Source organism: Acipenser ruthenus, chromosome 22 (assembly GCF_902713425.1).
Source record: "Acipenser ruthenus chromosome 22, fAciRut3.2 maternal haplotype, whole genome shotgun sequence".
NCBI lineage: Eukaryota > Metazoa > Chordata > Actinopteri > Acipenseriformes > Acipenseridae > Acipenser > Acipenser ruthenus.
The window spans coordinates 12,626,234-12,640,886 of record NC_081210.1 but is presented as its reverse complement, the minus strand read 5'-3'; the positions used below and the strand labels follow the sequence as shown (position 1 = coordinate 12,640,886).

Sequence of the window (14,653 nt, the reverse complement as noted above, 5' to 3'; positions counted from 1 at the left end):
CTTGTCTGGTTCCTAGTAGCCAACCGATCTCAAAACTATGTCAAGTTGGGTCTTAACCCTTTCAGTCCTGGCAGGACCTCAAGGTCCTCCCTTAATCTTAGCTCTGTATGTTAACACATGCCGTCGGAAATCACGTTGGAACCTCATGGGACTCCTAGGTCCCAGTCTGAGGTTGTGTATAAATATACGTTAAAAAAAAAAAAAAGTGTCCTATTCTCATACTCAATAAAAGGTGTTTATTCTTCAGCTCCACAAAAATAATTGAGGACTGAAAGGGTTAAAGGACCCAAGATATTCAACAACATGACCACCCTCACCACTCTGTGTGTGAAGACATGTCTCTTTCCATCTGCAGGTGCCAGTCACTGTACCAGCCTGCCCTTGTGCACCTCCGAATCACCTGATCAGGACAGTATCCCTCAACAAGCCAGACAATCTTACACACAGGATGTGGGGTGGGGTGCTATACAATGCTGGTATAGCACCAGTATTCAGAACCTTACCCAGGAGTGTATATTAATGTATTACGATTGTAAGTTGCCCTGGATAAGGGCGTCTGCTAAGAAATAAATAATAATAATAATAATAATAATAAGTAACAGTGAAACAGTACTGTTGAAAACAAGCCATACCAAGAATGTTTTGATGGCTGTATTCAAAATACAGGCTTGGCCCCAAGCTGACAACAACTGAACTCATTACGAGTAGTCCAAGAAATACTGGACAGTGTATCCCAGATCCTCCGCAAACCCCTTGGCTGAGGTATGTCAGGAATGTGCACTGCACCAAACCAGACTGCCTCTGTATAACCTACTGACAGAGCCAGACCAAAGACCATGGACCACTTCTTCAAGTAAACTTCTCTGCGTTTGACTGGCATGCTTGAGCACTCAGAGGACATGTGTATCTTACCATCTGGATGCCAGTACCAGGGCTGTTCCTGGAACTATTGTATATGTGGTTATTTCTTGGTGAATAAACTGGAAGACAAAGAACTGCATCCTGTAAATAGAGATGAAGGTTTACACAGAGTAGACTCAACAAGTTTTCCCTTTTGTTTGTCTGTAACTAAACACAGGGATGAGGTTTGGTACAGCAACTGTTCCTGTGATGTTTCAAAGTAATTATTTGAGTGTGTTTTACAGTTCAGATTCTCTATTGCAACAAAGCTTCAGTTGATCTACACCCCTTGTATCTTTTAAAATAAAAACTCAAGCCAAGAAAGCATTTCACACACAATTTTTTTTTTTTTTTTTTAAATTAACAATTAAACTAAAAATAGTCAAATACAAAATTTGACAAAACAGAAATTTAAAGAGATTTGAATTGTAAAATTAGAAAAACAAAAGATGGGCTCCTGAGTAGCGCATCCAGTAAAGGCGCTCCACGTGGAGTGCAGGATGCGCCCTATAGCCTGGAGATCGCCGGTTCGAATCCAGGCTATGTCATTGCCGACTGTGACCGGGAGTTCCCAGGGGGTGGCGCACAATTGGTCGAGCGCCGCCTGGGTAGGGAGGGCTTAGGTCGGCAGGGCAATCCACGGTTCACCATGTACCAGCGACTCCTGTGGCTGATAGGGCGCCTGCAGGTCTGCTGTGGAGCCACTCAGATCTGTGTTATCCTCCGGCACTATAGGTCTGATGGAGTCGCTGTGGATCTGCACTGCGAAAAAAGATGGCTTGGCAGAGACAGGGGCAGTTTCAGAGGAAATGTGTGTCTTCATCTCATCATCCTTGTATGAAATATGGGAGGGATCAAACACTTCAGGGTGCCTGGACACCTCCGTAGACAACAGTTTAATTAATGATTTTTCCTGTCAAGCACGTGTTGTCACCACTTGGCTGTGATTGATTAATCCACCGACGGTACCGTGCGGCAGCCAGAAAAAAAAAAAAATCACTCGGCTAGAAAATACACTGCGCTATTAAATCACCCTGGTCTGTGCAGCACCATTCAGTAACATTGTCAGCGATATTGGCAGTAAAATGCCGCCTGACAGCCGATGGCATCGCGCCACTCATGTGTGCCCCGGCTATAAAGAGTAAGTATTGGGGTTGCGAAAAATATAGCGTTATACGTCCCCACATGTTACTACAACTATTTAAATAATGTACCTGCAATTTTTCTTTTCGATGTTGATAAATTATCTCTCTCTCAAAGGTCTTTTCAAGATGGCTTCCTGTCACATATCCTCGCCCTCACTACGGCACCTTCGTCTGATTTCTCTTCTGTTTGGGGGTCAAAGGGCGATGGGAGGTCCAGACACAACGGTGGGGTGTCTGGAAGCACGGACCGAGGGCACTGACCGATAAGCACCGGACTGGAGCGCAGGCTTCTCTCCTTTCACACTCTCGGGATGGCAGTTCCTCCTCAGGCTGTCGGGACTGTAGCTCCTCCTTCCTTTGGCCCTCTATGCCTTCTCGGATCATAGCTCCTCCTCTGGCTCTTGAAAGGCAGGCAGTCACTCCTGTTCTGGCCTTTGAGGACGGAAGCTCCTCCTACCTTGGCCTTTCAGGGCTCCAGCTCCTCACCCTCTGGCTTTTCACCCATGTCTCTGTTGCTCCTGGTTCCGCTCCTGGTTCTGGTCATCTTTCCTAATGTATTTACTTTTTTGCTGCGAGAGGAGCTGCAGCTTTCTCTGGGAGACGAGACGCTTCAGCTTCACTTCAGCCTGGCTTTCCCTCTTCCCCTCGCCCAACCCACTCTCCTTCTCGCACTTGGTTTGCTTGTCTGTCGTTTCGAACTGAACTCCCGACCCCTGTTTAGCCATGCTATTTATAGTTTAAAAACTGCTAATTAAAATGATCCATGAGTGGGAATGTTACCTCTTTTTTAAATATAGCGTTTCTTACATGGTGCATTATGCATGGTTAATTAACGGAAAGTAAAATTTTTGCTTCACTATATGTGCACTATAGAGAGGGAGTTATTTTATTTTATATTTTACTCAGATATGTGTTGTTATGTGTCCCGCGGCGGCCCCCACCCCCTACCCCGTTTATAACGCTCTTTGGTTATAACGCTTATATTGTGTGTCCCCCGAGACCCGCGTTATATATATATATATATATATATATATATATATATATATATATATCAAGCCCCATCTGAGGGGATGGCTTAAAGGTGAATACAAATAAGGGCAATTGTTTTTTAGGAATCAGATTTAGTGTTGTTTACTTGGCATATTTGGAGTTAAAACAAAATTAAATATGACAGTAACTGAAACATAAAAGAAATGTGTCCACTTGCCTGGAATATTTATATAGTTTTCTTCCCTGGCATTTGATTAATATAGTTCTATTTATGTTATGTATATACTTCACACACTGGCACTTTATGAACAGTAAATACTTCCGTGGCGTTTAATGCATGTAGTTCCCAGGCATTTTATGCCTACATTATAGTTCCCTGGAATTGTATGTAGTTAGTTCCCTGGCACATTGATTGTATATAGTTAATAAAAAAAACACCCATTACATGACAACAAAGCATGCAAAAGCAATGTGTGCAAAATATACATGTCTCCTCATATGGTCCCATTTGAAAATTTTGGCCACCATAAAAGTTCACTTGACCACCAGGTTTTGAAAGCTATTGGCCAAATGGCCTCCAGCCTACAAAATGATTTGTCCCACCCTGCACAAGACGAGCATTAGTCCCACTAAAAGGAATGTCCTGCTCCAGGAACCTACTACCTTCGCAAACCCTCTCTATACTGGGATCAACATCCCCTAAACTGACCTACTTCTGGGCTCCTGGAGTCTTGGCATCCTCACGGTAACTCCTGCCTCTTCAAACAGCACAATCATAATGAAGTGTCATTCTGGGACCATGATCAGCATTTCATTTTTAAAGGGCAGAGACACGCAAAAACAAAACATCACAGGAACGTTTAGAGAGATCAGAAAGAAACGGAAAAACACTGTAAATCCGATGTATTAGAATTATAATTATATCAAGTAGATATAAGCAGATAATGTTTCATGAGTGTGATTTATCAGGATGTTTCTTTTCTGATAATTGATAATAATGGAATGAAGAACTATTATTTTATTTACAAATATTTATTTTGAGAAAATAAATCGAAAGTAGTGTCCATTATTGCTTATAAAAGACCCTGAGAATAAACGTTTATTATGTCATTGCAATCACTCAGGTGAATCAATGTCTTGTAATTTGCCCAACCATCAACATTTTTCAACAACTTTCAGGAAGGTCCCTCAGGTCATAGAATAACCCATTTTTATACATGTATCTCAAAGCAGAATACATAATAATAAAAAATAATTCTTAAGCTATGAGCCATGCTGTCTGGCTGCATGTTTCCAGCACATGAAAGCAGCACAGATATGCTCTTATTAAACATGTCTCCGATTTTTTAACTAGAGAGTAAGATAAAGCAGAAATACATTTTACATCCCCGATAGAAGGCATATATAAAACACTGCTGGGACGAACATAGAATCTGCATGTCAGGATATCCGTTCAGAATTCAGACAAATATTTCAATATTCATTCATTTACAAACTGTAATGAATGAATATACCTCTCATCCAACAGTGAAAAAAGGAAATAATAAAAGCCAGGACTTATCTCCCCCTGATAAGCCAAGCTCACAAGACTGTAAAGACAATGTAAGTACAAATAATTGTTTGTTCAATGCATTTCAATTCAAAGCTGACTGTTGACACTTTCTTCTTGGGTTTAAGCAAAGGCTTTCTTTTTTTAAATCATTCATACACAAAGTAAATCAAGTAACCAATAAAATGACCTGTGTTTCCTGGCTGTGTTTCAGTCAGGCGTAGGCTGATGTGTCAGCATTGGCTCCATTCCACGGACCCAGCATAAACAATCCATTAGGTCAGCTTGCTAAGCATAGTGGAAGATAAAGGCAACCGGTTTCACTAATTAACAGGCCTGTGCTGCAATGCAAGCTGCACGTCATTGGATATCGCACTGTGCTGCAATGCAAGCTGCATGTCACTGGATATTGCACTGTGCTGCAATGCAAGCTGCATGTCACTGGATATCGCACTCTGCTGCAATGCAAGCTGCATGTCACTGGATATCGCACTGTGCTGCAATGCAAGCTGCATGTCACTGGATATCGCACTCTGCTGCAATGCAAGCTGCAAGTCATTGCATATTGCACTCTTCTGCACTGCAAGCTGCATGTCATTGGATATTGCACTCTACAGGAATTACTGTCCAGGCCTGGTTTGTTTTGTTCTTGTTAGTCCACAAAACGTGCACCAAAAAATGAAAAATAAAAAAAGAGCTACAAAATGCCATGTTAACATAGTTCTACCCTAAATATTGAGATATTTACTGTATGCCTATCTTCCAGATAATTTTAATACAATGGTAAATGGAAGTGATTTACTCTTTCTAATGAGGGGCTATCATGTATTTTGGCCCCACCTACAAGCAGAGCACAGCCTTGGATCGGAAACGTCGTAGACATATGTGTCTTTCTGGAATGAGGAACACAATCAGCAGGCAGTCAGCACTCTACAGTGATCACTGAACTTATCCTGAAGCTAATTGTGTGTTCCATTCCCCAAGATCACAAGTTAATAATTTTCATACCCCAGGCTCTAAATACATTTAGTGAAAGCCGGGTCAATCCATGACAAAATCACCCAAAACATACTGGATTTACAGTGACACCCTGCCACCTCCGATTCACACCTGGCGCTCAGGATTGCTCAAGGAAAAAAACAAACAACATTTACATTTTCAGCCTGATCGGGTCAAGGGGAAAAAGTTAGAGGGGTCAACGCTGTGGTTGATTCTGAAACCGCAAGTGTCATACTATTACTCGAAAACTATTTGAGCTAGAGGCTTGTGTTAGGTGTCTTTGTACTGGAAATAAAAACTCAGAGACTTTGAATAGCTTGTTCTAAATATTGTTACCACCAAGGTTCATCACAATTTAACATGCGGTTTATCAGATAGGCCTCTATGATAAAATGTAATATGGACTTATGGATGCCTCCACTATATCCACTATAAACTGTATCTTACCCAGTGCAGTGTTACTTGCTATACCCCTCTCAAAGTCTGATGTAATTTATTTGCTCATTTATACATCTTTTGTTAAGTAAAAAGGGGCAGGTGTTGTTATTGGAAATGCAGTTCATTCTAACAATATCCTTTTGGTTTATTGTTTTTGCATACAATGGCTTTTTTTTATTAAGACAAAGAAGACTGAGAGCATACGTTTGTAAAAGTCCTGAATCTCAGTGGATACATTATCTAGTTTGTACTGTATTCTTAATTGAAATTAACATGACAGCACGTCTATGTAATGTATATTAACTGCATGCTGGGTTAGTTTAAATATTTAAGTAAATAGAATCACAGTCCCAAACTAGATTAAGAGGCCATCATCCTGCCAAGTAAACCATTATGAGATGACTCTTGTTCTGACTGCGGTCAGCATGTATCTGAAGGGATATGCCAGCTGAATTATTCTCCTCCATGTACAACAGCTTTTCAATACTGTCAGAAATAAGGCTCAGTGTATGACTCTGTCCGCTAGGAGACCATGATTGTCTCAGGAATAAGGCTCAGTGTATGAATCTGTCCGCTAGGAGACCATGATGTCTCCAGAGAAAAGGCTCGGTGTATGAATCTGTCTGCTAGGAGAGCATGATGTCTCCAGAGATGAGGCTCAGTGTATGACTCTGACTGCTAGAAGAGCATGATGAGTCTCCAGAGATAAGGCTCAGTGTATATAAGGCTCAGTGTATGAATCTGTCCACTAGGAAAGCATGATGTCTCCAGAGATAAGGCTCAGTGTATGAATCTGTCTGATAGGAGAGCACGATGAGTCTCCAGAGATAAGGCTCAGTGTATATAAGGCTCAGTGTATGAATCTGTCCACTAGGAAAGCATGATGTCTCCAGAGATAAGGCTCAGTGTATGAATCTGTCCACTAGGAAAGCATGATGTCTCTAGAGATAAGGCTCAGTGTATGAATCTGTCTGATAGGAGAGCACGATGAGTCTCCAGAGATAAGGCTCAGTGTATGAACCTGTCCGCTACGAGACCACGATGAGACTCCAGAGATAAGGCTCAGTGTATGAACCTGTCCGCTACGAGACCTCGATGAGACTCCAGAGATAAGGTTCAGTGTATGAACCTGTCCGCTACGAGAACACAATGAGTCTCCAGAGATAAGGCTCAGTGTATGAACCTGTCCGCTACGAGAACACGATGAGTCTCCAGAGATAAGGCTCAGTGTATGAATCTGTCCACTACGAGAACACGATGGGTCTCCAGAGAGAAGGCTCAGTGTATGAACCTGTCCGCTACGAGAACACGATGAGTCTCCCACTCCAACACTGCAACCTGACGATGTGCAGGTGGTCATTAGTGCTGGTTTACTGCAATAAAGAGGAAATAGCTTCAAATTACATTTTCAGATTTTTTTTATTACTGTCCTCATATCTATATATTGCTTAATTTTTTAGCACTTCTTGTTTTACTTTTGTGTAAACTTTGACCTCTAATGTTTATAGAGTACTGGACAAATAACCGACAACCCCCCTTGAATTCATATAGAAAACAACTATAGATTCAATAATGAAAAAAAGCTATGTGCTCAACTGAATATGAAAAGGTTAGAAAATGTAAATGGGATGCCTTTCAACATGTATGCATTGAAACTATATTTTTGTTTTGGAAAGTCATTTGCAGTAGGTATTTCTCTACAAATAGACACTCCTACAATGTTAGTTACAGCTGAACTTGTTTTATTTAAACATACAAGTCCAGGTTAATCCCAATGCTAAAGAAACCACTACAAAGAAACAACTGACAGACATGTGTCTTTCAATCCAGCTCTAAAATATGAAGAAACACTTGTACAGCAATAGTGCACTAAATCTTTCCTGTTTGTGAACCTAAAATCAGTGTGGGGTTGTCAATGTGTTGAACATGCTGTGGCCAGATGGTTACTTCACGGTTAAGATTTATGATATTATTATGCGGGTAAGAACTCCCTCCAGGTAGTGCACAGACACTGAGTACTGTACCTTCTGCTCACAGCAATTCCTATGATCATTAACTGTGGATTAGGGCTGGAATCACTTACCTTGAAGTTTAAAATAAATGTGAGTGCCTGCTACCAGCTTTCCATTTAGAATTCATATGCACTTCACCTTTCACCAGGTGAACTGCAAAACGACCTGCAGCCACGCAAATTAAGGCACGGCATACTACAATGATTCTGCAGATACAAGATTCTGGTTTTGATTCATCAAAAGTTTCCAGAAAAAAAAAAAAATCTCCAATTCAAATTACAAATAAATCTTCCCTGAATCTTTTTAAGCCACTCCACTCTGTGTTGACAGACTACAGCACCTGCTTTAGATTGTTCATCTACACCAACACGAAATGCATGATTTATTGCCGATGGGAAATCAGCATCTAGCCAACTACGCAAATAAAGAAGCTGAAAAATTGCTACTGTAAGCCTTGTCTCGGTATAAATGTTTAGATTTGTGGCTGTTTCCAACTCATTCAAACTGAATAATAAAGTGCAGGTGTACTAAGGGTCCTCATAGTCAGGTACAAATCGTACAGCACCCGAATATCATTTGAATATTTGTATGAAATCAAGAGTTTATTGGATTGCAGCTACTCTGAATGGAGGCTAAGAGTATGATAGAAGTTTGGTGTAAACACCAAGGCAGTTACTGTGTTCATTATGAGTGGGACAGAAGGACAGCCCATTTTTGAACGAGGATGCTTATAAACTACAGGCTTTATAATCCAACTCACTTCTCCAGATTTGTGGAAACATTTGATTTAAGTTACGTAATAAGATGAGTGCAGCTTTCCTGACTTTCCAACACAGTCCTATGCCCCGGGAGGCTCATTATAACTTTCCATGTAGGTCAATCAGCTGCTCATCTCGTGTTTTCCAGCGCTCCGATGTGGAAGAACAAATCTTCACATGCAACTCTGCTGCTTCAGTTCTAACCTGACGTTGTGAAAACAAACAAAACTGTTCCCGGGCCGGTGACAGAGGAATAACACCAACTCCGTTCAACAAGACAGACAGCTGACCTCAAGAGTGCGGGTCACGACAGGACAGGACAGGACTGAATGAGGTCAGGACAGGAAAGCACTGATTCCAGCCCAAATCTATAGCCTACACTACAGCCTTAAAGAACATATATCGATCTAGCAAAATAATTACAGAAAATCTTATCTAATATGTATTACCATCTTTGTGGATCTCACATTTTCCTATATGAAAGAGGCAGACATTACAGCGTGTTAAACGTGTATTTGATTTTTAATGGTTATAGCAGCTAACTAAACATTTTAATTGAAACAGTGTCTGTCATGAATCCTGGCTGTGATGCAGGTAAGTAATAATAACCATGGAGGCGGGGAGTGGCAACATTAACAGAGGTACCCTGGAGTTGGAACTTTGCTATTCGCTTCATTTCCTCCACTGTGTTTGTTTTTCCATGTTCTTTCTCGTGCTCAGGGAATTGGGTCTAACCTCACAGCCCTGCACATTTCCACTTGCTTGCTGAAGGTGTCATGTGCTATTAGCATGCTACTGTATGTAAATAAATATAGAACTTACTATCAGCCAGTGCTCTACTGGAGGAGGGCTCTCATGGAGAGACTACTAGATGTAGAAATGAGTATAGGACAAAATTCAAGTCAGTTTTGATTTAGATGAGGAATTTGAACAGGCTTTACAAAACCCTGGGTCTGAAGAATGCACTTCTTTCCAAGCAGCTCACCTGTATGAAGGGACAAACTCTGTACCAGCCTGTAGAGATTAATGTACAGTACCTGCAAATGGGTTTCTTACTGATATCTTATGTAGGTAAACATTTGTGGCATAAACAAGACGTGTCATAAAAATCACAACATATTATTTGTTTATTGTTTATTTAGCAGACGCCTTTATCCAAGGCGACTTACAGAGACTAGGGTGTGTGAACTATGCATCATCTGCAGAGTCACTTACAATTACGTCTTACCCGAAAGACGGAGCACAAGGAGGTTAAGTGACTTGCTCAGGGTCACACAATGAGTCAGTGGCTGAGGTGGGATTTGAACCGGGGACCACCTGGTTACAGGTCCGTTTCTTTAACCACTGGACCACACAGCCTCCTCATCATAAAACACTGTGTATACTATAATAAATACTGACAAACCTGGACATTACCTAATAAATGGTGATAAAGATTATTTAATTGACTCTAACCATTTTCAAGAGCTCAGTGCTAATGCAGAGTGACACAGTGGGGGCACTCAAAACAGAGCATAGCAGAAGTAAAGGATTAGGCACTGTATTAGTGGCTGTGGCATTTGAAATGGTTTTAATTCAGGTCAGTATTGTCTTCTTGTTATCTATGGACCCTACTAATTTTCCTCTGTCTGACCTCTGGGTATATTACTAATGAATGAGTTATGTTAATGCATGGCAGAATCTATATGGTATTGTCTTCAACAGTGGAGGGGAAAGAAGAAATCCCTTGAAGTCCTTTGAGGAAACCTCTGGGGTATCCGTGCAGTTTCACGTTACACCAGCTTCTCCATCCCAATTACAATGTCAGAGCCCACTGCGGCTTCCGCAGTATGGACTGGAATGGGACAAAGAACTGCTTCCAACGGCAGTCTTCTTTGTTAAATACTGCGGCTTCATACAGTTTCTTCTCATGTTTGATTAAGACACAGGTCACTGACCATCAATTGATCAAAGAAAACCTTTAGAACCAGGATTGGGAACTACTCCAGGGTAAAGAAATCTTTACCCCCAGGGCTGTGAACTACACCAGGGTAAAACAATCTTTACCCCCAGGGTTGTGAACTACACCAGGGTAAAGATATTTTTTACCCCAGGGTTGTGAACTACACCAGGGTAAAGAAATCTTTACCCCCAGGGCTGTGAACTACACAAGGGTAAAGAAATCTTTACCCCCAGGGTTGTGAACTACACCAGGGTACAGAAATATTTGTTTCCAAGCCATGCTTTTAGGCTGTCTTGCACTTTGAGTAATTTCATCTGGAAGGTGAAATTGTCCCCGCCCCTTCAACACCTTCTTCCTGTCAATAACCAATCAGGTCCTTCTCTTAATGACTGACATGCTTTCAGCCAGTAACATGCTATGACCCAGAAGACACTGCTGGGGTGAAATGACCAAGGAAGTAAAGCAGTAACAGACTTCCTGGAAGGCAAGCAAACTGACAGCGTAGTGTACTACCAGGTGTCTGTTTAAAAATGAAAATACAGGTTTGCTAGAACACATTTTTCTTTAAAAACTGCACATTTGAGACCTATGTAGCTAATGGAAGTGCAAAAAGAACTAAGAGCTATGGAATTATTTTGTTACTGTAGCTATAATAACTTTAGACATGGAACTACCCATGACACTATATAAAAGCTGCATCTTCTGCTGCTACTAATAATAATAATAATAATAATAATAATAATAATAATAATAATAATACATTTATTTTGTATAGCACCTTTCATTAAAATAAATCCCAAAGCACTTTACATTAAAAAAAAATACTGTAAAAAACTACACAGTGCAGTAAGCTAATATATAAAAATGGGTCTTGAAACACGACTTAAACACAGACACAGACTGAGTCCCTGATAGACCTTGGAAGGACATTCGAGAGACAAGGGGTCAAAGAGCAAAAGCCGCAATCTCCCATAGTTTGTAATTTTGTTCTTGGCACAGAAAGGAGATCATTTTTAGCTGACCACAAGTTGCTTTGGGGAATGAAGCAGATCCTTGATGTAAGATGGACACAGGCTATTCAAGGCCTTGAAGGTCAGCAGCAAGATCTTAAAGTCAATTCTATATTTAACCGGTAACCAGTGGAGAGATGCTAAAACTGGTGTTATATGGTCAAGCTTTCTTTTGCTTGAGCAACAGAATTTTGAATGTATTGCAACCTATTAACAGCATTAGTGGAAACACCCGCAAACAAGGCGGTAGTCAATTCTCAATGAAATGAAGGCATGTATCAGTTTATCCATTTCATTGATTTCAGCCACCGCCGGGCACATAACAAAGCCTGATAGCAGGAGGGCTTTCTTCAAGGGTTTTCACTGTGAATCTGTGTATGTATATTCACATCGATTTACATTTGATACTTCTGGAGAAGTAAAACTGGCTAATTTTTGCCTCTAAATAGCATTTCAACAAATGTTTGTTCCATGCCTAACACTGCTTCATAGGTGATCACAAAATCAGTTTTTCAAAGTTGGGTTTTCAAAACTGGTTCTGACAAGAACAGTATTTGGTTTAATCACAAGCTAGAATTTCAGTTTCATTGTTGCACTTATATAAAATCGATGAACGAGAAAAAGTATGCAACATTTCATGTTTAAAACCAAATATACATATCTCAATAAAAAGTACAGTAGGGAAATAGCATTGTATACTGTAGTCCTATATTTGAGTTACGTGATATTAAAAGGGGGTTACTGGAATAAAGGTTCTGTGGTCCCCAACAATTTAATAAAGTCCCTTTAGTAAGAGACACTGAACTCAGTTGCACAACTAGCACAAGATCAGTTTGCCATGCTGGTCAGAAATTGGATGTTTTTGTAAATAAAAGACCATTCCAGTTTGCAGCAGCCCTTTGTCTAATCTGTGATCCCTTCTTTGCTGTTGTTAAGAAGGCATAATCTAATTCTGTGAAGCTGACCTGCAATATCCCATTAAACCCATCCTCAGAGAGACAGCACTAAACATGAGCGCTCCAAGAGACACTGCCCACTAACCATACCCATTAAACCCATCTTCAGAGACAATGCCCACTACCCATACCCCATTAAACCCATCTTCAGAGACACTGCCCACTACCCATACCCCATTAAACCCATCCTTTAGGTTGGCCAGGGTGTCCTCGGCTCACTGCGCACCAGCAACCCCTGTGGTCTGGCCGGATGCCTGCGGGCTTGACTGTAAGCTGCCCAGAGCTGCATTGTCCTCCGACACTGTACCTCTGAGTGGCTGCATGGCGAGTCTGCAGAGTGTAAAGAAGCGGGCGGCTAACGGCACACGCTTCGGAGGACATTGTGTGTTCGTTTTCGCCCCTCCCGAATCAGCGCAGGAGTGGTAGCGGTGAGCTGAGCTAAAGAAAATAATTAGACATTCTAAATTGGGAGAAAATAATAAAAAATAATTGGCAACGACTAAATAAAAACAAAAAAAAAACACATGGACTCAAATACAGAGGACAAAGTATCCTGTTTGTAATACTTTTTCAGAGATCTTTTTAATGTTATTAGGCCAGTGTTTTCTTCAAGGGGTTAACAATCATTTGAGCATTCCATCTATGGTATTAATAACACAAGTATGTCAGAATCACACACCTCCTACTGCCATGGCTGCAAATTAAAAATGATAGCTATCAGTGTGATGAAAAGTTGATGACCATGACATATATCAGGGCGGTCAAACTTCCTGACCCTACGAGACGCATGCCAACATTTTCATACAGCCGAGAGCCGCAAGACACGTACTGTAAAACATGAAATGTTTGCGAGCAAGACATTTTAAATACTAGCATTGTTTAAATTGTTTTTTATTGTTTTGCCGCAGGAAGTGAAACGCTCGATAGACGCCTCATTGCCAATTGAGCCACTTCGTGTGTCTGTGCTGAATTCCTTTGGAACACCTGACTATCACACAGCCCTCAACCCTTTGACAGGCCCTGCAGTACAACTGTTTAAAACAGCTGCTGTAAACCCCAGCTGGATAATATTATACCACAGGGCTGGTGGAAATGTTTGACTGAATCAGCCATATCAGTGACCTTGTTAAAGCCAGAGCATTATGACAGTTTACAAATTAAATGAATCAAAAATAATTTATAAAAGGAGGAGTGGTTTTGAAAACTAGTACAATATAGGATCAGAGGTTTGTTTGAAATGTGACTGCGATCCAAACCAATCTTATTTTGTGAATAGTGGCAGGCTAGGGAGGGGCCAGTTTAGTAAATTCAGTATAAGAATCATTTTTGGTCTATCAGTGTCTGACTAAGAGAGCGTTTTTAAAAATAAAAAGGCGACCCCATGTGCAGTATAAAATGAAAAACAGATTTTACGCTAGAAAAAACTACACAAAATGCATCCCGACAAAGATGGGAGATGTTGAACCCATATACTGTGGAACTGCAAACATTGAAGGGATTATTGGTGCATATTAATCATGTTATTGAAATTAATACAACACCATGTCAAATTACAATTATATTGTCCACTTCAGTAATTGCAAAAATGAGTTCAATATCTGAAAGACGAATACACACCAAAATATTAATATATGATTGAATTTATTGATGGATAACATTTAAAAAATCTGAAAAAAACTACATCTGAAAAAATAAAACCCCGACACCTACCATCTCATCCAGAGCGTAGCGCAGTAGCCCATGTTCGTAGAGGATGAAGAACCTTCTTTGCCATTTCTGTTGGGAAATAAAACGATTCAGACATTAGGCTACATTATTCTGTGTCTTAAGGGTTTTGATCAATCTCTACCACGCCAAGATAAGACCCAGCTAGATATATTAAGTGCATTTACAGTGATAAGGGTTCTCTTGGGTCACTCCAGATAAGTGGCTGATTCAATCCAAGGTGATTCCC

At 40.6% G+C, this 14,653-nt stretch overlaps 1 protein-coding gene across 6 annotated transcripts in view; it reads right to left on the bottom strand.

Annotated features, from left to right (window-relative positions):
- Positions 1-14,653, bottom strand: part of LOC117431656 (myosin phosphatase Rho-interacting protein) — a 245,746-nt gene that overhangs the window by 205,643 nt on the left and 25,450 nt on the right. For all 6 annotated transcript variants that reach the window (XM_058995983.1, XM_034052858.3, XM_058995984.1 and 3 more), the window contains exon 3: positions 14,410-14,475. In XM_058995983.1, coding sequence (XP_058851966.1) covers positions 14,410-14,475 — 66 coding nt within the window. The remainder of the gene's footprint in view (positions 1-14,409; positions 14,476-14,653) is intronic.